The sequence below is a fragment of the Stegostoma tigrinum genome, chromosome 7, assembly GCF_030684315.1.
Source record: "Stegostoma tigrinum isolate sSteTig4 chromosome 7, sSteTig4.hap1, whole genome shotgun sequence".
Taxonomy (NCBI): Eukaryota; Metazoa; Chordata; class Chondrichthyes; order Orectolobiformes; family Stegostomatidae; genus Stegostoma; species Stegostoma tigrinum.
In genome coordinates, this window is record NC_081360.1 from 68488449 (window position 1) to 68511479 (window position 23031).

At 40.0% G+C, this 23031-nt stretch overlaps 1 protein-coding gene across 3 annotated transcripts in view; it reads left to right on the forward strand.

Annotated features, from left to right (window-relative positions):
- Window positions 1-1852: 1852 nt before the first annotated feature.
- ccdc93 (coiled-coil domain containing 93) overlaps window positions 1853-23031 on the forward strand; it is a 72931-nt gene continuing 51752 nt past the window's right edge. Inside the window, exons 1-9 of one of the 3 annotated variants that reach the window (XM_048534733.2) lie at window positions 1853-1987; window positions 6911-7024; window positions 7503-7597; window positions 8131-8242; window positions 9106-9204; window positions 10895-10951; window positions 16698-16798; window positions 19682-19699; window positions 22658-22694. In XM_048534733.2, the coding sequence (XP_048390690.1) occupies window positions 1904-1987; window positions 6911-7024; window positions 7503-7597; window positions 8131-8242; window positions 9106-9204; window positions 10895-10951; window positions 16698-16798; window positions 19682-19699; window positions 22658-22694 (717 nt within the window). In that variant the 5' untranslated portion in view covers window positions 1853-1903. Of the gene's footprint in view, window positions 1988-6908; window positions 7025-7464; window positions 7598-8130; window positions 8243-9105; window positions 9205-10894; window positions 10952-16697; window positions 16799-19681; window positions 19700-22657; window positions 22695-23031 lie in introns of those variants that run through there. The other 2 variants (XM_048534734.2, XM_048534735.2) reach the window with 2 other exon arrangements.

The window sequence follows — 23031 nt, forward strand, 5'->3', positions numbered from 1 at the left end:
TAACCCTAAACCTAACCCTAACCCTCCACTTCTTCCTGTCCCACAGGCCTGACCAGTTCCCCCTCCACAGACACCCTCATCCACCTAGCCGAACTCGTCCTCACCCTCAACAACTTCTCTTTCGATTCCTCCCACTTCCTACAGACAAACGGGGTGGCCATGGGCACCCGCATGGGCCCCAGCTATGCCTGCCTCTTTGTAGGTCACGTGAAACGGTTCCTCTTCCACACCTACACAGGCCCCAAACCCCACCTCCTCTTCCTCCGTTACATTGATGACTGTATCGGCGCTGGCTCTTGCTCCCCAGAGGAGCTCGAACAGTTCACCCACTTCACCAACACCTTCCACCCCAACCTCAAGTTCACCTGGGCCATCTCCAACACATCCCTCACATTCCTGGACCTCTCAGTCTCCATCTCAGGCAACCAGCTTGTAACTGACGTCCATTTCAAGCCCACCGACTCCCACAACTACCTAGAATACACCTCCTCCCACCCACCTTCCTGCAAAAATTCCATCCCCTATTCCCAATTCCTCCGCCGCATCTGCTCCCAGGATGAGGCATTCCACTCCCGCACATCCCAGATGTCCAAGTTCTTCAAGGACCGCAACTTTCCCCCCACAGTGGTCGAGAACGCCCTTGACCGCGTCTCCCCCATTTCCCGCAATACATCCTTCACACCCCGCCCCCGCCACAACCGCCCAAAGAGGATCCCCCTCGTTCTCACACACCACGCCACCAACTTCCGCCATCTACAATCCGACCCCACCACCCAGGATATTTTTCCATCCCCACCCTTGTCTGCCTTCCAGAGAGACCACTCTCTCCGTGACTCTCTTGTTCGGTCCACACTGCCCTCCAAACCCACCACCTTCCCCTGCAACCCCAGGAAGTGCTACACTTGCCTCCACACCTCCTCCCTCACCCCCATCCCAGGCCCCAAGATGACTTTCCATATTAAGCAGAGGTTCACCTGCACATCTGCCAATGTGGTATACTGTATCCATTGTACCCGGTGTGGCTTCCTCTGCATTGGGGAAACCATGCGGAGGCTTGGGGACCGCTTTGCAGAACACCTCCGCTCAGTTCGCAATAAACAACTGCGCCTCCCAGTCGCGAACCATTTTAACTCCCCCCTCCCATTCCTCAGATGACATGTCCATCATGGGCCTTCTGCAGTGCCACAAGGATGGCACACGAAGGTTGCAGGAACAGCAACTCATTCCGCTTGGGAACCCTGCAGCCCAATGGTATCGATGTGGACTTCACCAGCTTCAAAATCTCCCCTTCCCCCACCACATCTCTAAACCAGCCCAGCTCTTCCCCTCCCCCCACTGCATCCCAAAACCAGCCCGGCCTGTCTCTGCCTCCCTAACCTGTTCTTCCTCTCACCCATCGCTTCCTCCCACCTCAATCCGCAACTCCATTTCCCACCTACTAACCTCATCCCACCTCCTTGACTTGTCCGTCTTCCCTGGACTGACCTATCCCCTCCCTACCTCCCCACCTATACTCTCCTCTCCACCTATCTTCTTTTCTCTCCATCTTCGGTCCGCCTCCCCCTCCCTATTTATTCCAGAACCCTCACCCCATCCCCCTCTCTGATGAAGGGTCTAGGCCCGAAACGTCAGCTTTTGTGCTCCTGAGGTGCTGCTTGGCCTGCTGTGCTCATCCAGCTCCACACTTTGTTATCTCGGATTCTCCAGCCCCTGCAGTTCCCATTATCCCAAAGAAAGGGACCGTGATCTTGAGGGGCAATGACGTAACTACCAAGGACGCTCTCGCTCCGCTCAAGTCGCGGCTTCTGTTCAGGCCCCGCCCACGCACTGCCGCGCACGTGACCACCCGTCCCCTATCCCACAAGGAGGCGCGCTGGTGAAGTCACGTGGTTGCACGGGGACCATGGCGGCTGCTTCGGTGTTTTCTCGGCTCCGAACGGGTTCCAAATTGGGACCACAGTATGACCAAGAGGGTAACATTATCGAGGTACGGATGTTCCTTTATAGTCTTTTGGGCTCAACTGTCGTCTTCAGCAACAAGGAGGATCTGTAGGATGTGTCTCTTTTTGCTGAAGCCCACTGTAGGTCCGCCGTCTGTTAGGGCTGCGAGAAGTCGTGAATGGACGTGCAAGTCTGCCCAGAGAGACGCAGGCTGCCGCTTTCTCGCCAGGTAACATGCTGTCGTTGGCAGCTTTTAGCTGAGTTCACTGCAGCCTGACAGCGGAGGTAGCTCTGACTGACATTTAGTCAGCTGTTTATGGGGAGTGTCATTCTGATGGATCGTTCTGCCCAACCAGTAGCGTTGCTCACGTTAGAGGAGCGGCTAAATGATTGCGCGTTCCCGAGCAAGCGGAACTGTAGGGTCAAGGTACTGCAAGTAAAAATACGAAAAAATGATTGAAATCTATGTACAAAAAAACTCATAAAATAAAGCACAGTGGAAACTGGCGATCCGGCGTGAAAACAAGATGGCTTGGAAACTCAACAACTGTGGCAGCGTCTATGGAGACAAACAAATTTAATGTTTCGAGCTCATTGTGGCTCTTCTTCGGAACTGACTTCCGAAAATGATGCTGGACCTTCTGAGTTTCTCCAGTCAGTAATTTTAAATAGAGTTATACAGCACGGAAACAGACCCTTTGATCCAACCAGTCCATTCCAAAGATAATTCCAAACTAATCAAGTCCCACTTGCCTGCTCCTGGCCCCTATCCCTCCAAACCTTTCGTAATCATGTACATATACAAATGTCTTTAAAAATTGTAATTGTGCCCACATCCACCACTTCCTCAATTGGCTAACTTTTCTGCTCTGTTGTGGTTTTTTTTCTATCAACTACCATTTATCTGCTCACTTTATCCATCCAGGTGGTGGTGTTTGTTAGTTTAGTAGGTGCTGTCTACAGGACCTTGAAAAATTTCAGCAATGCATCTTGTAAATGGTGCACAGTGCTGCTGAATGATGGAGGGAGTCACTGTTTTAGTACCAATCAAGAAGGTTGTTTTGTCCTGGATTGTGCCAACTTTCTGGAGTGTTAAAGCTGTAAGTGGGGGAGTATTCCATCACACGCCTGATTTATGCCTTGCCTACAGTGGACAGGCTTTGGTGAATTCGTTGCTGAAAGTTTCCTAGTTTCTGATGTCTTCGAACCATAGTACTTACATCACTTAGTCCACTTCAGTTTCTGGTCAATAGCAATTGCTAGCTTGTTGGTAGTATGGGATTTAGTAATGGTGATACTGTTGATTTTTATTGTTACAGGTATTTTACAGTGAGAAAAACTGTTGCTAACATCTGTTGCCATTTTGAGTAGTCTTAAGAGTAAGGAAAAATAGATATAGCCTAAAGAGAATCCATCAGTTCTGAGCCAGATTGTCGTCATCAGTACCTGCTCCTCCACCTCACACCAGACCCAAACAGCATTGAAGTCACCATTCTTCAGGTGCTATCTTTTGCTGTTGCGCTGATTCTCTTGTGCCGCCCTCTCGGCGCCACCTGTGCCAGGCCAACCAACTTCAGAGTTGCATCTCTGGACACTGGGCCCATATAGTTGCTGTTGCAGTGATGCTCTTTTGCCAGTCAGCGTCGAGACCAACCAACAGCAAAGTTGCTGAACCTACCACACCAACGACATCCCTGCTGATGGAGCAGTCATGGATTCTGATGCCAGGTTCCAGGCTCGCCTGAGACCAAGTTGTGGTTCCTTGCTGCCAGCTATGCTGCCTGAGCTTAGAACAGAAGTTAAGTAAAAAGAAAGAAAAGCAGTCGGAGTGGGCAAGCTCTGACTCGAGCCCAAACCTTCCACCATGTTGATGTTTAAGGTACCATGGTTGTTGGAAATGGCCATTGTCTTTAGCTTGTGTGTCGTGAACGTTACTTGTCAGGTGTCAGCCCAAGCTTGAATATTGTTCAAGTGTTGCTGCATTTAGACACGGACTGCTTCAGTATCTGAGAAGTTGCAAATAGCGCTGAACATTATGCTGTTATCGACGAGCAGCTCCACTTCTGGTGAGGGAAGGTCATCATAAGCCAAAACTAGCCCACTACCTGCTACTTGCCCTATAGTGTTTTAATAATTTTCTAATCAGCCTCTTCAGAGATGTTGTTACCCAACTCTGGAGCAGGTAGGACTTGAACCCAGGCTTTCTAACCCGGAGGTAAGGACATACTACTGGGTCTCAAGCCTTGCATCCCTGTAGCCATTTGTTTGCTTCATACAAAAACATTCCAAGTGTCACTCCTTTGAGAAATTTATTCTTGCCACACTTTGTGGTTAGTAACACTTTAAATTCATTGTCATTTATTACAACTTCACAGACCGTGGAAATATTATACTTTTATATAAAACACCACATAACGTTAAGCACACTTTAAATCAACTTGGTTTCCGCTTTGATATCTTGAATCTCTTAGTAATGAGCATTTATCATCATTGCTGTAGGTTCGACATCACTTTTTCATGCTGTAGTTGTTGAGCCTAGAATTGTGGTGTCTGCTGCTTTTCCGATGTGCTCCTTCCAGTCCAACTCTCTCTAATGTTGTAAAGTGGTGAGAGAAAAGCAGTTAGCATCCACCAGGTGTTACTTTCCTGAATGTGGAGGGAACTTGATTTGATGCAACATAGATTTCGCAGATTTAATGCCTGGCTATGTTACTACTTTGCTGATATTTTATAAGTATTATACCTCTGTTTGAAAAAGAATGAAATGATAAGACCTGTGATTGTGGTTGTGTTAGCTTTCACCTCTTGGGAAAACTTTTGTTTTTGGTTGAGTGAAATTACAATGCAGCAAAGTAAAGTAATTTTAAAATATTTAACAAAGATCCTGTAGGTTTATTTTTGGCAATGATTGCCAAGTTACTGAGATGTGGTCTGGAATCATTTAAAAGCAATTGTGTATTCTTTAACAAAATTCCTGCTGAGCTTCAAACTGCATTACTTATCACAAAAGCGACACATCTCCAAGCTATCGGCAATGGAAGTCAAAGCAGCCAATGGAATTAAGATGTAAGTCAACAAGGGTGCTGCAATCCCATATTTCATCTGTGAAATGAGAAACAAAATTAACTGTTAAATTTTGAACTGATGACACAAAACATATGCCATTAGATTTGTCTTTGTGTTCTTTTAATCTTTTATTTTTGTATTTCACATGGAGGGAAAAAGCATGGTGAAAATTACTACAATTTGACCCGTTGCTGAGCTAGAAGTTGTCAAAAAGATTTATTTGTTTGATATAAAGATCTCAATGCAGTAAGGGCAGAGCTTTGCGATTAGTCAAGGAAACATTTATGTAACCAGATTTGCTCGCCAACACATTCAGTTGAAAATATTCAATGAAACTGTTGCAGTCACTGAGAACAAAAATTGTTATTCACTTTGATCATATCTATACAATTAACCAACTTTTTATGGCATTGAAATATGTTGGGAGGTGACTCTGGACAGTTGCAGTATTTGTGTGTTTTGTGAGTTGTCTTCAGACAAGTCTACTATGTCATGTTGTCAAGTCCACTTTTTTTTTTGTAGAAGTGCAAAATACAGAGACATATCTATGGCATTTCTGGCTTCAGCGAGGGAACCAGGCAGATGAATATGTGATCATTGGACTTTTCAAGGTCATGGGAGTGATGTTCTTCTGTTCTCTTCCCATTGATTTTTGCCAGGTTTCCTTATCCCGTTGTCATGCTGCAGGTGATCCAAGTAGTTTTGTTAGCCTTGTGTTGCAAGATTATTCACAGTGAAGGAATTTTCAAGAAGTTACAATCACAACCGTCAGTTTTTCTGTGCCATTCATGTTCGTGTGGACTAGAGAAGTACCATGTTACTTGCTTCACTCTCATCCTTGCAGTTCATCTTTAAATATTAAAGTGTGGTTTGATAAAAGACAGAACAGTCCAGTTTAATTCACATTGAGCATCCTTAGCGCATTCTCGTTTAGTAATGCATGACAAGGCCATTTGTCATTGCTGCAGTGTCACCTGCGATTTCAAGTTGTAGTATGGCCTAACTGTGCATTTGTGCTTTATTTTGGTGTTGTCATGTGATAGAAATGCATGGATTTGGCTGGTCTGAAACTTCAGCTAATAACAGGTTGTTGGATTTCCTGTTCTACTGGCAGGGATGGCTGACAGATTAACCAAATTTGACTAATCGTGATTTTAATGGATGTCTTGTATGTCTCAGCTAATCTGGTCAGTAGCTATTGAACCACTCCTTTTAAAGAACATTGAAGCCTCTACTAGGGTACATTCCATGTCTTTGCCACTCGCAGCGTTTATTCCAGTTAGTGTTGCACATAGATTTCTGATTTATTGGCTGAGGGAAGTATAAGTTGTAAACACCTCCAAACCTCTCAGCATACTCATTTGGAAATTATCACCATTTCCTTCAGTGCTACTAGGTTTAAGATCCTGAAACTCTCCCTAATGGTATCGTTGATCTACCTACACACAATGCAGTACAGTGGTTCAAGAAGGCAGCTCACCTTCTCAAGGGCACTAGTGACAGGTAGTAAATGCTGTCCTAGTCAGCAATGTCCACTTCCCATGAAGGAATAAATAAAACAAAAATATTCCAGTCTCCTTCAGTTCTAAAAAGAATTGATTTGGCTTCGGTGGTCAACATTTCTCCCTCCACAGCTGCTGCAAAGCCTGCTGAATTTCTTCAACTAGTTTATCCCCATATGTGTTAGTTTGGGTCTATGTTTTAAAGCTACCATACTCCTAGAGGACCACAGGCTGCTCTTTCATTAGAGAGAGCAGACTGGTGGGTTTAACCTGAGGGTGATTACCCCTCAGGCATTCAGAACAGTAACTACCAGTCCATTGACAATACTGGAATTTTAAAATAAGACAATGGAGTGCAATTTTTTGTAGTAGTAATTCTGATTTTTTTTTCCCGTTTACAGGTTGAAACTCGTGAAGATGAGGAACAAAGTATCAAATTAACAGAAATTTTAGAATTGCTGGTTGCTGCAGGATACTTCAGGGCTAGAATTAAAGGATTGTCGCCATTTGACAAGGTGAGAACTATAAATTCAATTCACTTTTACTAACCTAACAAATTAGTAACTTCACTATTGTAAATATGTTGTCATTGCTCTATAATTTACAGCCAGAGTACAACAATGTGTAGAAATTGATGTAAGAGTTAAATGTGACTTTTTTTGCCGATAGACACGTCATAATGATCTATCATAATTCATAGCTAAAGGTCATAATGCAGTATGACTGCTCAGATTGGAGAAAAATTACTCCCAGCATAAAAGAAAAGAAAAGGAAGAGAAGATTGGGTACCTATGCTCAAATTTTTATTGAAAATTGCTGTTTAACTTTATGGATTTTTGGATGATGGGAGGAAATATAAAATGAAACATGATCTTTGCTTCGCATGTATTTTGTTCCATATCAAATAATTTTGCTTATTATGTCTGTGTAAAAAGCTATTTGTTGTTCACTTTAGAACTTTGGAGAAAAATAGGACCTACATTTTCTTCACAGGTTGTAGGTGGGATGACATGGTGTATTACAACCTGCAGCTTTGATATTGATGTTGATTTGCTTTTTCAAGAAAATTCTACAATTGGCCAGAAAATGTAAGTTTCTTGAAATATTCTGATTAATCTTCACAGTTGAATGAAATATAATATCTGAAATTTCGACTATGACTAAAAATCATGTGCCTTATTATGATACCTTTAAAGTTATAAAATGTCTTTGTTCTTAACTGAGCAAAGAACCTATTTTACCCGATATATTTTTAGTAGGACGGGAGAGTTGACAAAAAGCATATTTGTTCCTGGGACTTTGAGGAAAATTTTAAAGATCGAGAAGCGTTAAGTTAAGCAAATCAGCTTGGAAGCTAGGATATAACAGCTAGTGAGAAATGCTCGAACAGGACTGCTCACCATTAGAGGGCTTGTGGATGTGAAATTAAAGTTCGGATCACATCACACTTTTGAATGCATGAGATTTCAAGAAGTGAAGTAATTCCTCCATACAGCTTAGTTTAAAATCACAATAGCCTTACTTTATAGATAGTATTCTGTAGGTTTCTTTTGCTCCAGTTATCTGGTAATCACCTTGTAATATCACTGGACGATTGTGTTTACATTTTGTTTTTACACAGAGCATTGACAGAAAAGATTGTGTCTGTTTTGCCAACTATGAAGTGTCCTCATCGCTTAGAACCACATCAGATCCAAGGTCTGGATTTCATACACATATTCCCTGTTGTGCAGGTACTGTTGTATTTTGTTTTCAGCAATTGTCAATATTAATAAAAATAAATTGTTTAAATACAAAAATTAATTGTTTGAATATTACAGCATTCTTTTAATGAGCAAAATGCTTCAGAAAACACTAATCGCTTGCATCTCTTATTATGATAACTATTACTAGTGTTCCCTCCAAAAGTGTACTTCATTCACTTAAAGGTTAAGACCCATTTTTCACAAATTTCAAGTGGCTCCATAATTGATTTATGTCTGACGTGCGTCTGATATAAAATTGTGATTAACTGCAGTGCTACTTTAAATTAAAAGCACTTATTTACGAAAAGCTGTCAATCTGTAAGTTAGTTTTAAATCACTGATTTTTGCTTCAATTTATATCATTGGCCATATTGCTTTGAGCCATGAGTGTACCTTTGAAGAAGTTTTAGAAAAGTTTAGAAATTTTGAACGTTAAAGGTCAAAAGGAAATTCCTAACTTGATTTTGAACAGTTTTATTTGGCTTAAATTTAAGGGTTTCATTCTACAATGCCTTCTCTTGCTTTGAGTATTTTCTCACCTGAGAATCCTTATAAAGGTCCATAACCTTAGTGCATTTGTCCTGCAGGATTTCACGTAGCAAGATATCGTTATTTGCAGGTTTTTAAATGAGCAGCAGTTTTTTGACTATTTTTGTTTCCTTCTGTCCAAATCTACCACTTTGTTAGAACCGCTGTTTTGAAGACAGACTTCCAATATCTGAAACCTTTGGTTTGGCTGTTGTAAATTTTATTATTGTATTTGTGATCTTGGATAAATTTTTAAGGTAACTGAGAAACAGCATACTAGTTTTGCTGAATAACACTTCAAATCCATAATTTTCACTTTCAAGTGGCTGGTAAAACGTGCAATTGAGACCAGGGAAGAGATGGGAGATTACATCCGATCTTTTTCAGTTTCCCAATTTCAGAAAACCCACAGTCTACTTGAGGTAAGTTTCCCATTTATATTTAAATTTATTATAGTGTAACAAGTCATGTTGCGGCTTTACAGGGTATTGCTTAGGCCACTTTTGGAATACTGCTTGTAATTCTGGTCTCCCTGCTAAAAGAAGGATATTGTGAAACTTGAAAGGGTTACAATGTTGAAGGGTTTGAATGATAGGGAGAGGCTGAGTAGACTGGTATTTTCCCTGGAGCGTCAGAGACTGAAGGGTGACCTTGTGGAGACTTATAAAATCATGAGGGGCATAGGTGGGCTAAATAGATAAGGTCTTTTCCACAGTGTGAGGGAGTTCAAAACTAGAGGGCATAGGTTAAAAATGAGAGGAGAATGACATAAAAAGGACTTATGGAGTGACTTTTTCACGCAAAAGGTGGTGCGAGTGTCGAATGAGCTGCCAGAGGAAATGTTGGTACACTTACAGCATTTAAAAGGCATCTGGATGGGTATACGAATGGGACGGGTTTAGAGGGATATGGACCACGTGCTGGCAAATGGGAGTAGATTTGTTTAGGATATCTAGTCAGCATGGATGAGTTGGACTAAAGGATCTGTTGCTGTGCTGTATATTTCTATGACTCTAAATGTGAAAACACATGGGCATACGTAAATATTCCAATTTGTTTTTGTACTTTTTAACTTGATGTACTAATGCTTGATCAGGAAATTGAAATCAAAAGTAGACATAACGTGTGTGCTGAAAATTGTGAATATTATCTGAGAGAGAATTTGGCAACTATACTTTGGAATCTGTCTGCAATAAGTGTGTGAACTTTGAACAGTTATTTCAGTCAGTTCTCTAAAGATCACCTAACCTGACCGTGCAGTTCTGCTGAAGGACTTCCATCCAAAATGCAAAATTTCTCTTAAAATGTAAAACTATATGCCTCCAGGATGTTTACTAGTAAATCAGCTTAGATTGAATTCTCTTTAAACTGCCCTCTTAAAATGATATGCACTGGAAAACTGTAAAGACTAATCTTTCTTTGAGATTGACATCTGCTTAACCGAAAGAATGAGAACAAATTTTCACATTTTAAAACCTTTATGACATGAAATGGCTAAAAATGCCTTTGAGTAAACTGTTTTCTTTTTGTGAGCAGCTTGTGCTTTGAACTACAGAGAGGAACATTTCTCTTTATGCTGATTGCACATTACATTCTTCTCAGAACTAAATCCTTGCAGTGGATATTCCATAGTTGTCAGATTCCAGTGAGGTGCCATGCCCCTGTGTTTTGCCAAGTAGTAATTTAGTGTGTTAAGTACTTTACATACTTTTCAGAGTTTCTTAAATTCACCACCATGATCTATATACACCCTGGTGACTTATGCCATCATAAATCTCTTGAACCATTGGATGCAGTCTGAATCCCTTTGGCTAGAGACTGCCTCCCTCTTGCAACTAGCTCACAAAGTCAAAACAACCTCCCTCTTTCTGCTGAAAGCATAGAACTGCTGACTCTGTGCTCATCATTTAGTTGTAGGAGGCTTGTAAGCTGATTTCAGAAATCGATTCCAAATAAACAGAGGGATTAAAATATTCTTAGTCACGAAAATACTCACTCTTGAATTGCTTTTACTATTAGAATTATCCGGTGAAACCTTTTTTCAAGGTGAAGGTCGAAAGTTCTGTGTTGTACTCCGTAAGGTAAAAGTTTTTGAATTTTTATCTGTAATAGGATGATGACTTCAAGCAACGCAAAGATAAGGCTATGAAAACAGTCACAGAAATTGCTGTGAGTAGAAATTCCTTTTTTTAAAAAAACTCATTCCCAATTCCAGTACTGAGAAATGTATTGTATAGATTAATGTATTACTGTTAAAATAATTTTCAAAGTCAAGTAAGAAATGTGATTTAATTTCAAATTATGCTTGATTTATCTTCACACATCTATATTTTGTGCAGCTATGTTTGTGTGTAATTTGTCTTACATTGACTAATCCCTTTAAAGATACAAGTGCAATCACCCACTGAATCATGACCAGTGCATTATTCCAAACGGGCAAAGTAATTTCTTCTAAAGTTGAGGGAAGAAGAGTGGCTACGTCATTGGGAGTGGGTTGGGATTTCTTAAAATAACTCCAGACGAAACAATTGCAGGTATTCAAGTAGTGTAAGATAATTAAATTAAATAGAGACCTGTAGATGGGCACAAGAACAGAAATTCCTGGGTAAACACAGCAGGTCTAATAGCATCTGTGGAGAGAAAGCAGTGTTAACGGTTCTGAAGAAGGATCACTGGACTCAAAACATTAATTTTGCTTTCTCTCCAGATGCTGCCAGATCTGTTTGCCCAACAATTTGTTTTTGTTTCTGATTTCCAGCATCTGCGGTTCTTTAGTTTTCAGTTTCATGTAGATGAGCCTTTAGGAAGGTAATGGAAGAGAAGTGATTGGCAAGAAGAGGATTGAAGAAGCAGAGATGCAGATTGAAATGAGGAATCAGAGACTTTGATCCTAATAAAGTTCTGTTTCTGGAAAACCCTAGCTATCAGGTTAAGTAATTGCACTGATACTTGAGTAATGTAAATGTGGTTTGACAAATAAATTTTAATGCTGACTTTAAAGCAAGAATTAGTTTAATTTGCTACTCCAGTATGTCCTTGTTAGGGTCAAGGGAAAAGCTGGTAGGTTTAGCGATCCCTGGCAGACAAGGGATATTGAGGCTCTGGTCAGGAAGAAGGAGGCATACATTAGGTTTAAGCTATCGGGCTGAAATGAATCCTTGGATGACTATAAAAAATGTAGAAGCACAGTCAAAAGGGAAATCAGAAGAACAGAGAGTGTGAGATGGATCTGGCAGATAAAGTTAAAGATAATCCCAAGATGTTCTGTAGCTATATTAAAAGTAAGAGGGTGACGAAGGAGAGAATAGGTCCCCTGAAAGACCAGCATGGCTGTCTATGTGTAGAAACACAGGAGATGAGGGAGATTTTTAATGGATATTTCTCCTCTGTATTTACCGAGGACAGAATATTGGTTACTAAGGAAATAAGGGGGAAAAAATAGGGATGTTTAGGACTGCGTACATATTACTGGAGCAGAGGTTTTTGCTGCCTTAAAGTACGTTAAAGTGGATAAATCTCATGGGCCTGATCAAGTCCATCCTCTGTAGGAGGCCAAGGGAGAAGTTGTAGGAGCCCTTGAAGAGACCTTTGCTTCATCCTTAGCCACTGATTAAGTTCCGGAAGACTGGAGGATGGCTAATGTTGTTCCATTGTAAAAGAAAGATAGCAAAGGCCAGCCAGAAACTAAAGGCCTGACATTGGTGGTATGCAGGTTATTAGAGAGGATACTGAGGGACAGGACCAGTCAACATTTGGATTGCCTGCATGGATTTGTGCACAGGAAGTCATGTCTAACAAATCTTTCAGAGTTTTTTTGAAGAGCTAACCAAGAGGATAGATGTGGGTAGGTCAATTGTCTATATGAACTTCAGTAAGGTCTTTGACAAGGTCCTACGCAGCTGGCTAGTAACGAAGATTAGGTCGCATGGGATCCAGAGAGAGATGGCTAATTGGATTCAAAATTGGCTTGATGGTATGAAGCAGAGGATGATGGCTGAAGGTTGTTTCTCAGACTGGAGGCCTGTGACTAGTGGTGCGCCATGGGTTCGTGCTGAGACCTTTGTTATCTGTTATTCACAAATGATCTGGATGTGAATGTACAAGGCATGATTAGTCAGTTTGGGAATGATACAAAATTAGGAGGTATTGTTGATAGTGAGGAAGGTTATCAAAAATTGCGGAGGGATCTTGATTTGATGGGGAAGTGGGCTCAGGATTGGCAAAAGCAGTTCAATACAGATAAGTGTGAGGTGTTGCACTTTGGAAAGTCAAACCAAGGTAGGACTTGAAGAGTAAATGGTAAGGTCCCAAGAAGGGTTGTAGAACGGAAGGATCTAGGAGTACAAGTACATATTTCATTGAAAGTGGTATCATAGGTAGATAGGGTAGTGAAGAAGGCATTAGCATGCTGGCCTTCATCAGTCAAGGCATTGAGTATAGGCATTGAGAAGTTATGGTATCGTTATATAAGTCATTGATGACGTTGCAGTTTGGAGTATTGTGTATAGTTTTGGTCCCCCTATTATAGGAAATACATAGTTAAACTGGATGGCGTGCAAAGGTGATTTATGAGGATGTTGCCAGTGCTACTAGATCTGAGTTTCAGGGAGAAGTTGGCCAAGATAAACTTTATTCCTTGGGCCGTAGGAGAATGAGTTACGACCTTATTGAGGTGCATAAAATCATAATGGGCATAGATAGGGTGCGTTTTTCTAGTTTTTTTTTCACAGAAATGGGGAATTGAAAACTGGAGGGTGCAGGTTTAAGGCGAGAGGGGAAAGACTTAAGAAGCACCTGAGGGGCAACTACTTCCTGCAGAGAGTGGTGTGTATATGGAATGGGCTGCCAGAAGAAAATGGTTGAGGGAGGTACAGTAGCAACATTTAAAAACATTTGGATAGGAACATTTTTTTGGGAAGGGCTTAGAGGGATACAGACACAAAACCGGCAGTTGGAACTGGCTGAGTGGGCAGCATGGACCAGTTTGGGCCAAAAGGCCTACTTCCATGTGCTGACTGTATAAGCTGTATACTAGATGAGCCGTTGTATGGTTTGCAGTGTAAAAGAACGTTTCCTCCGAATGAATAATTGAAGACTTTATTAAATTTAATCTCCAAAGGAAACTTGTGAACTTTTTCCCTCTGCTTCCTAAAGCAAATTTTCACAATGCTAGTAAAGCCAAAAACACTCTCAATTTTATTCAGCCTGATGGAGCATGCTATTTTTGTATGTTGCACTTTCAGTTTGTTCTTATCTAGTTTCATCAACGTGGAAACTGCCGCAAGAGCCTTCAGTGCGGTGAAGGACAGTATCTTTTACAGCTTCACCCAAGCATTGCTTATAGATTAAATTGTCAAAGAACATTGGTTTAAAAGTTAAAATATAGTGCTAAAATATGTATGCATTAATTTTCCACTTTATAAAATATACTGCTGTATCCATTACAAATATTTTTTTCATGTTTGATGTTTTGGGAATAGATTTTTAGATTTTGTTTTCTCTTGTATTTCTAATTGTTAATATAATGTTCTTGGATCCAACCACAAGATATAGAAGCAGAATTAGGCAATTCAGCCCATCAGGTCGGCGTTGTTTTTGACCATGGCTGATATGTTACTCAACCACATTTTCCTGCCTTCTCCCTGCAACTTTTGATCCCAAACTGATGTTGAAGCTATCTATCTCGGTCTTCAATACACTTACTGACTTGGCCTGCAGCCATCTGTGGCAATGAGTTTCACAGATTCATCACCCTCTGAAGTCATTCCTTATCTCAGCTCTAAAGAGTCATTCCTTCACTTTGAGGTTGTGTCCACAGATCATAGTCTCACCTATCAGTGGAAATGTCTTCTCCATGTCGACTCTATCCAGGCCCCTCAGTACTGAGTTTCCGGTAAATCCCTCTCCTCATCCTTCTAAACTTCAAGTACAGATTGAGGGTCTTCCACCAATTTTCATACGACAAACCCTTCGTCCTAGGGATTATTTTTGTTAAACTCCTCCAAGGCCAGCATATCTCGGTCCAAAACTGTGTACAGTATTCCAAATATGGTCCCACTAGAGCCTTGTACACTTTCAGCAATACATCTCTGCTCTTGTATTCTAGCTCTCACGAAATGAATGCTTACATTGCAGTTGCATTCCTAATTGCCAACTGAACTGCATGTTAACCTTGAGAGAATCTTAAACTAGGATTCCCAAATTCTTTTGTGCTTCAGGTTTCCAAAGGTTTTTTCCCCATTTTGGACGTAGTCTGTGCACTTCATGACATCTGCACACTTAGCAACAATGCTGCCAGTTCCTTCAACCAGATAGGGCAGCACGGTGGCTCAGTGGTTAGCACTGCAGTCTCACAGCGCCAGGGACCTGGGTTCGATTCCCGCCTCAGGCGACTGTCTGTCTGGAGTTTGCACGTTCTCCCTGTGTCTGCGTGGGTTTCCTCCGGGTGCTCCGTTTTCCTCCCACAGTCCAAAGGTGTGCAGGTTAGGTGGATTGGCCATGCTAAATTGTCCATAGTATTCAGGGGTGTGTGGGTTATAGGGGGATGGGTCTAGTTGGGATGCTTCAAGGGACAGTGTGGACTTGTTGGGCCAAGGGGCCTGTTTCCACACTGTAGGGAATCTAATCATACTCGTGCTCCCCATTAACTAGCTGTTTTCCCTATACTGACCACTGTGGAACTTCGCCAGTCACTGGCTGCCATTCTGAAAAAGACACTTTTTTATGCTGCCTTCCAGGCAGCCAAACCTCACCATTACCTTGCTCCTAATACCGTGGGTTGTTATTGATTTCGCAATCTCCAGTGGAGCACCTCGTCAAAGGCCTTTGGATATGTTCCAAACAATAGGTTATGCCCTCTGATTATCCTTTGCCTAATTTGCTTGTTACCACTCAAAGAATTCTAACAAGCTTGTCATACATGACGACCTTGATGAAGCCAAGCTAATTTAGCCCACTTTTTATCTTGCACTTCAAAGTACTCTGCAGTCTAATCCTTCATAATGGATTCTCAAATCTTACCAACATGCTAACTAGCCCATAATTTCTTGCCTTCTGCATCCTTCCCTGCTTAAACATGAGAGTTTCATTATCCATTTTCTAGTTCTCTGGGACACTGTGACTCCAGTAATTCCTGCAAAACCAACTCCAATGCCTCCACAGTCTCCTCAGCTATCTCCTTTAGAGCTCTGGGATCAAGTCTTCTGAAAGGTTTTAGTTGAGTAAATCACTGACTGTCTCAATCACTTGAAATTGAGTAATTAACATTGGGAACTAATGCAATTAATCTTTCCATTTTGGCTTTGCGTATATTTTAACTCATTCTACCTTTTCTCAGTCTCTTGACAGTATTTGTACAACATTTGTCGCTGCTTAAGCAGACATTTCTTCCAACTATCGAGAGAGCCAAAGCCATAATCTTTAGGGCCTGCTACAAACTCTCGTATTCTAGACACTCCATTCCATTTCTCTCTCTGACAAATGTTTTGAGGCTGAACCAGATTGTCTTCATCCTTGGTGTTGCATCTAGCTCCGAAATAAGTCTTTGACCATATATCTGTGCTTAAGATCACCACCTTCCACAGACACATCTCCTGACGTCATCCTTGTCTCGGCTTATCCGAATCGTTTCGGTTGCTTTGGAGTTTGAGTGTTCCAATACCTCTCATCCTCCACCCAACATAAATTTAAACTCACTCCATTGCCTTTATTCTAACCTGCATCATGTTCCTTTGACCATCGTTTTAAAATTTGATTTCTTGAGGGTCAACTTCCTTTGACCAAACTTTTGATCATCCACTGTTTTGAAATTTGTTGGATAAAGCTTCTGTAAAGTTACTTTTGAAGTTTTATTGCACTGGAAGGTTGGCTGTTTGTTTGAATGTTCACGAAAACATTGAATTATTTTATTTCGAAGGACGTTTATAAACCACAACGCAAGTACAAACGGTTAGTTGCAGCAGAAGAATTGGTGGATGAAGAATCTAGAGTCCATTCTACCCTCTTGGAATTTGGCCGGTGAGATTTGCAGAATAAAACTTCTCAAGTTTAATGGCAGAATATCTGTTTTAAGAGTGTTGATCTTCATGCAGTCAGACAGTTATTTGCTGTTCTGAGTGCAGAACAGCTTCAGCCTATAGGTTATCCAAATTGAGGGCAAGTGATGATTACCAATGTGAAAATTTCCTTCAGCCTTTTTTTAAAATTGTGAATGGTGCAATCAAGCTGAATACATTGTAATAACATTTTACAAATGGGCAAATAATTATATTTATTACAATTTCCAGTTATTGCAATTATTTGCTGTTACATCCATCACAGTTTTCTACAATCTTAAGTGTGCATTTCATTGACATGAATTGAGCAACTTGATGGTAAACATATCTGAGCTGGAACCAAGGGTTAAAGGTGGCCATTTGGTGGCAATATGTTATTGCTTCCAGGAATTTCGTATGAATAAAATTAAACTAAAATCATTTCCATATACTTATGCAAATGTCTAATGGTTCCACTTGTGAACTTGAGTGCTTATGATAATTTTACCACAGTTCTTATTTTTTCTTCACGTGGTTTGCTATTTGAGACAATTGGAACCTCTAGGTGCTGATTGGGGATCAGTAACATATATTTTGTGATTCTTTGTCAGTTGTGGATTTTCTTATACTGCATTTCACTTCCTAGTTTTATTTCCCCACTGTTTACTACTATTTAGATCTGTAGTGGAACATTAATGTGATTTCATGGATACACAGGCCCAAATAAATTCTTTCACAAAGAGCAATTTAGGATAGCTAGCCAGTTCGCTTCATTGAATGCAAAACCAAGAGCTGCAGTGGAGACTATAGTGGATAGTTGAGCATCAACAGCAGGTGGTTACTGCATTAATAATACAATCCTGGTCTGATTTCTAAAATAGCTTTCACGTTGTATCACAGCTAGGAAATTCAGTTATCTAAATGTAAGAGGCCATGTTACAGTCGAATTCTCGGAAAACCCACTTGGTTTTCTTTTTACGGAAAGAAATATCCTGTCTTTACCCAGTTCTGCCTACATGCACTGTGCCATCCATTTAGTGATGTGATTGATTCTTAACTACCTTCTGAAATGCCCCAGCAAATGACAGAGTTGTCAAGAAGGTGGCTAACCAGATTTCTCAAACAATTTAGAAATAGATATTAAATGCCAAAATTGTCGAGAACCAGCCACATCCTATGATAAATATAACTGGGATAAATTTGAAAAACTTTAATTTTCAGGACCCTTCAAAGATGAAGTCCATGAATCAAACGTTCCGAAGCCCTTTGGGTCCACTTTCAACTGTATTGTTGTCTTGGATTCTTTTCCCCTAAGGCAAGGTCTTTCAAATAGCTAATCAAGCCACATTAGAAGGCAGTTTGACCATATTTGTACACAGCAATGCAATCTTAGAGCAGGCACACAAACTGTCTTGCTGTCAGCTAACTTGGCAGGGCATTGGAGGCAGCTTTGCACCAGGGGGTTGCACCTTAGTGATTGCAGTGTGTGCATCTGTCACAGAGACCCAGCATTGAAACTGTGGCTGAAAGTGTTCCTATGAAGGAGCTCCTCCATCCTGGTCCTAACCGCTCTGGATCTTCACTTTTAATAAATGCACAAGCTCTTCAGTTTGAGATCTTTTGTGTTCACTGTTTTACTATTGGCCTCCTAGTAACAGGGTTACCAGTCTTGCAGGTTTTCCCATGAACTTTCCACTTGCAGTTGGCCCATTATCCTTAACTGGACAGCGAGCATAGAGGTGGCTGTTTAGTTTACTGCCATCCACAAGTCAATAAAGCTAAAGGTGGCAATGTAGTCAAATGTCAAGGATGTTTGAATAATAAATCTGAGGTGTGCAAAGCGACTCTGATTAAGTTTGGCTAATACAAAATAACAGTCTTTGAAGTGTGCTTCAGACCAATGTGGCAGCATAAATAATAAGAGATTTTCTATGTACAGGGTGCTTGTATACATACCTTTCCCATATCTGCTGTTTCTAGTCTGTGCTAACTTTGAGTAAATTTGTTTATTTGTTATATAGTTCACTTTGAAAAAATTCTTAATGAATTTACAATAAAATGCAAAACATGCTTGCCATAAAGTATCCGTACAATATTTGACTTTAATTTAAAACTTGGTTAAAGCTGAGATGTCTGAATTTAGCCATCTAAATACTTGCAACTCTTATGAAATTGAAGTGCATGTGAACTGAAAATATTTTCTAAATTGTATTTTGTGCATTATTTTATGAAGAGTTTAAAAACTAAACTCACTGGGCAAGTGCAGCTGAGTTCGCAGTGTCTGAACAAATTATATAAGCTGGTTGGAAATACGTTGTTTGAAAGACATTGGTCTCAACTTGACAACTTTATTTTTCAAACTCATGAATTTACTTTTCATGTACTATTTAAATAAACTTGATGTGGTTACTACTACACTTACCTCTCTCTTGGTTAGTGGTAATGCCAGGGAGCTGACCAACTTAACACAGTGATTTTTTTTCTTAGTGCAAGATATGACGGCGCTCTCACTTGTCAAAAATGACTTCTTGGGTAACTGTGGAAAGAAATGTAATCCCCTAACCTCACCTAAGCTTGCCACTAAATTGTAATGTCACAGTTTGAAAGTGTTCGACCTGTATAAATTGTCAAAGCTAAAGCACAGTTCTCAATATTAGATTGATATCATTTATTTTAAACTGTAGCTTGTTATCTTCTCACTTAGGTATTTTCTTTCCTTGGTAATATTTTTATTTGTATTTCAGAGCTACTGATTTTTAACTATTAAATCTTTCAATTCCTTACAATTTTTCTTCCTGCTTTATGTTAAAATTCTTATTCTTTACTTACTCCTTTTGTTGTTTTCTTAATTCTTCATTTTCTTTAGCTTTCCTGATTCCCTCATGTGAGTATTTTAGTTTTAACTTTCTTTTCTAAGTTATCTCTACCACAAATTAGTACACTTTTAAAACTTTACACTTCGTTATTGATGCTAGAATTTACTAATAGTTTCTTAATTAAAGCTGAGCCTGTAACAATTAACTTTTTTATGTTGCACCTTTTTAAATTGAAAAATGTCCTGAGGTGCTCAACGGGATTATCATCTGAAAATGGACGTGAATTGAAGGCACTGAGGACCAGTAGCTAAAATTTGGTCAAATTGGATTTTAAGAAGTGTCTTAAAAGATAGAGAGGAAGTTTTGATTTCAGTGCTCAATGCAAATGATGTGGCTGCCGATAGTGGTGTAAGGTATTAAAGCTTGCAATTCAAATAAGACGGTTACTGCAGGGCTTTAGGGATGAGTGATTTTAGAGGATTGAGGGAAGCTAGAACCATGAATGGTTGAGCATGGGAATTTATAAACTTTAGGCATTCATGTATGAGGGACTAAAATGAGTCAGTAGGCATTAGATTGATGACTTAGCAGCGCATGGTTGGATTAGGATACTATCAGGAGAGTTTTGGATGAGCTCATACTTTAGGAAAGTGGATGATGAGTGTCACTGGGAGCAGATTTGAATATCATATCTGAAGGCAATGAAAACAAGTATATGCAAAGGCTGTTACGGAGATTGCCACCAGAAGTTGATGTAAAGAGATTTTAAAATTAACCAGGTATTTGGCTTGATTGGCATTTTGATGGATTCAGAACCAAGCTGATGTTGTAACAATCTAGTTCATCTCAGACAGTAGCTGAATTATTTGGATGAAATTATGTCTCATCCGTGAAAATTTCTAAAGTAGACTTGACAAACTTTGCAGGGCCTGAGATGGGTGGTAGTGAGTTAGCTGTTGTGGATTCTGAAACCATATGAGTGACAACTACCATATGAGAAGTAGGAAGGATTAAGAATAGATTTTGGATCCAAAGGGTAGCAGCCTCTAGAAAATCCATTTTAGGAGATTCCTTGGTTGCTACAAGGTATTGGAACCAATCAAAGAAGCCCAATTAAATTGTACAGAAGAGGGACATAAGACTACTTTTATAAGAGCCCATGGTGTTTGGGGTAGTATACAAACATGGGTAGAAGATTGGCTAACTAAAAGAAGATACAGTGAAGATCTGTGGTGGAGTGGGCCCTTTCAGGATGGCAACTTGTAAATTATGGAGCACCATAGGGACCAGCTGCTGAGTGAAATAAGTGGATTAAGTGAGTGGCCAAAAACTTTGGGGGTTGGAATGTAATGTGGAAAAATGAGGTGATGCTCCATTGCAGGTAGAATTGAGGAGATGAATGTTTAAATGGAGGGGGAGAGAGAGAGAGAGAGAGAGAGAGAGAGACTGCAGAAAGCAGCATCACACAATTGGGGCTCCTTGTGCATAAATCAGTATCTAGTACATAATTTCAGTAGGTAAAAAGGAAGGTAAATGAAAATGTCCTTTATTTCAAAAGGAGTGGAGTGTAAAAGTCTTTCTAAAACAATACAAGACACTGGTTAGACCGCAGAGAATATTGTGAGCAGTTTTGCTCGTCTAATCAAAGGAAAGTGTTACTGGTATTGGAAACAATCCCACAAGGAGTACTAGGATGTTCCTGGGTACATATTTTCTTAAAGGCAGAAGAAGAATTTCTTTGTCAGGGTAGTGAATCTGTTGCACTCTTTACCACTAAGAGCCATAGATATTGGATTTTTAAGTACATTCAAGCTGAGATTCCAGTTTGTCAGCTAAGTGAATCAAGAGTTGTTGGTAAAAGGCCGGAAAAGATGAATTGATGATTATCCGATCAGGTATGATCTCAGTGAATGGTAAAGCAGATATGGTTTGGATGGCCTTCTACTCCTACTCCTTACGGTTGTGTAATGTTTGGAGGACAATGGCCATATCACTCATGGCAAAATCATTTTTGACTTTTTATCGTGATTTGTGGCAGGATGAAAACCGTTTCTCATTTAAACTATTAGTGACTTCTGTTCAATTTGGAAAGAGATTCCACAATTTACAAATAAAGTCAGTATTCTTTACAACAGTGCTGCTGTAGATTTTAATATGTAATCTGGGAGTGTAAGGAATATATTCACTTAGCAGAAATGAAACCTGCCATATTTTGAATAAGAAATTTTAAATAAATTTCAAACTCAAACACCCAGTTATAAATTTCTAATCTTAATTTGTCTTTGTGTAATGTGCTAATTTTTGACTGGTATTTCGTATGTCCAAGAACTGATCTAAGTTACATTTGACAGTTATGTGCTGCACTGTACCTGCTGGCATAATGCATCGAGACCTTGCACATGTTCCTAGAGAGGCCTGCTTTATTGGGAAAATGCAGTTTGGTATTTCAAATGCATTAAATATGTCAAAAGTTTAGAAATGACTGAACCACTGAAGTTACTAGAGACAGAATCATAGCGTTTTACAGCATGGGAACAGAAACCTTGACTGTAGTGATTTATATGGTACAGTTTTAACTCTTCACTGGCATCGGAGGTTGACTTTGTTCTCTAACTGTGCACACATTCCATTAGTAAATAATCAAAATTGTTATTGATTCTGAAAACAATGATATGACATGTGGTTAGTTAAATGTACAGTATGAAAAAAGTCCATTCTGTTCTTTAACTGCTTAAAATTAGACCTGCTTGAAAGCGTTTTATTTTAAAGTGCGAGAATAACTGAGTGATGCTTGTTACAGCACTTGAATGCTGAATATGATCTATATTAACTAAGTCAGCCATTCTTTGGAATGTTATAATATGCCTCTGCAGCAAGTTTCCCCTTCCAAAGGTAGGGACAGTACTGCTGAATTCCAAGAGTCCGCTAGAACCCTGTAGATAGTGTGTGATACAAATAAATTAATCATATTTTTGAGTATCTGAAGGATATCTGTATTTAATATATTTTTCTCCATCTTTCTACAGTAAGTATGGCTTCAGCAGACAGTCAAAACCTGAAAAGGTAAGAATTAAATATGCATGATATAAAACTCAACAATTTTATTAAATATTCTTAGTTTGACAATGCTTCCTTTCTTTTGCTTTACTCAGCATAAAAAAGCAATTAATTTGAGATGTATTCGGTTAAAATGGCTTTTTTCAATAAATCCTAGATTCCCCTGTAAGAAACATTTCAGGTTTTTATCTTTTCTTTCTTTCCAATGCCACTAAATTTTGATGTGGACATCAGGGGAGTGACAATTATTGAGGTTGGTTGGCTCGCCATGCTGGTTTGTTGTTTCACAGACATTTCGTTAATATGCTTGGTAACATCCTCGGTGCAACCTTCGATGAAGCAT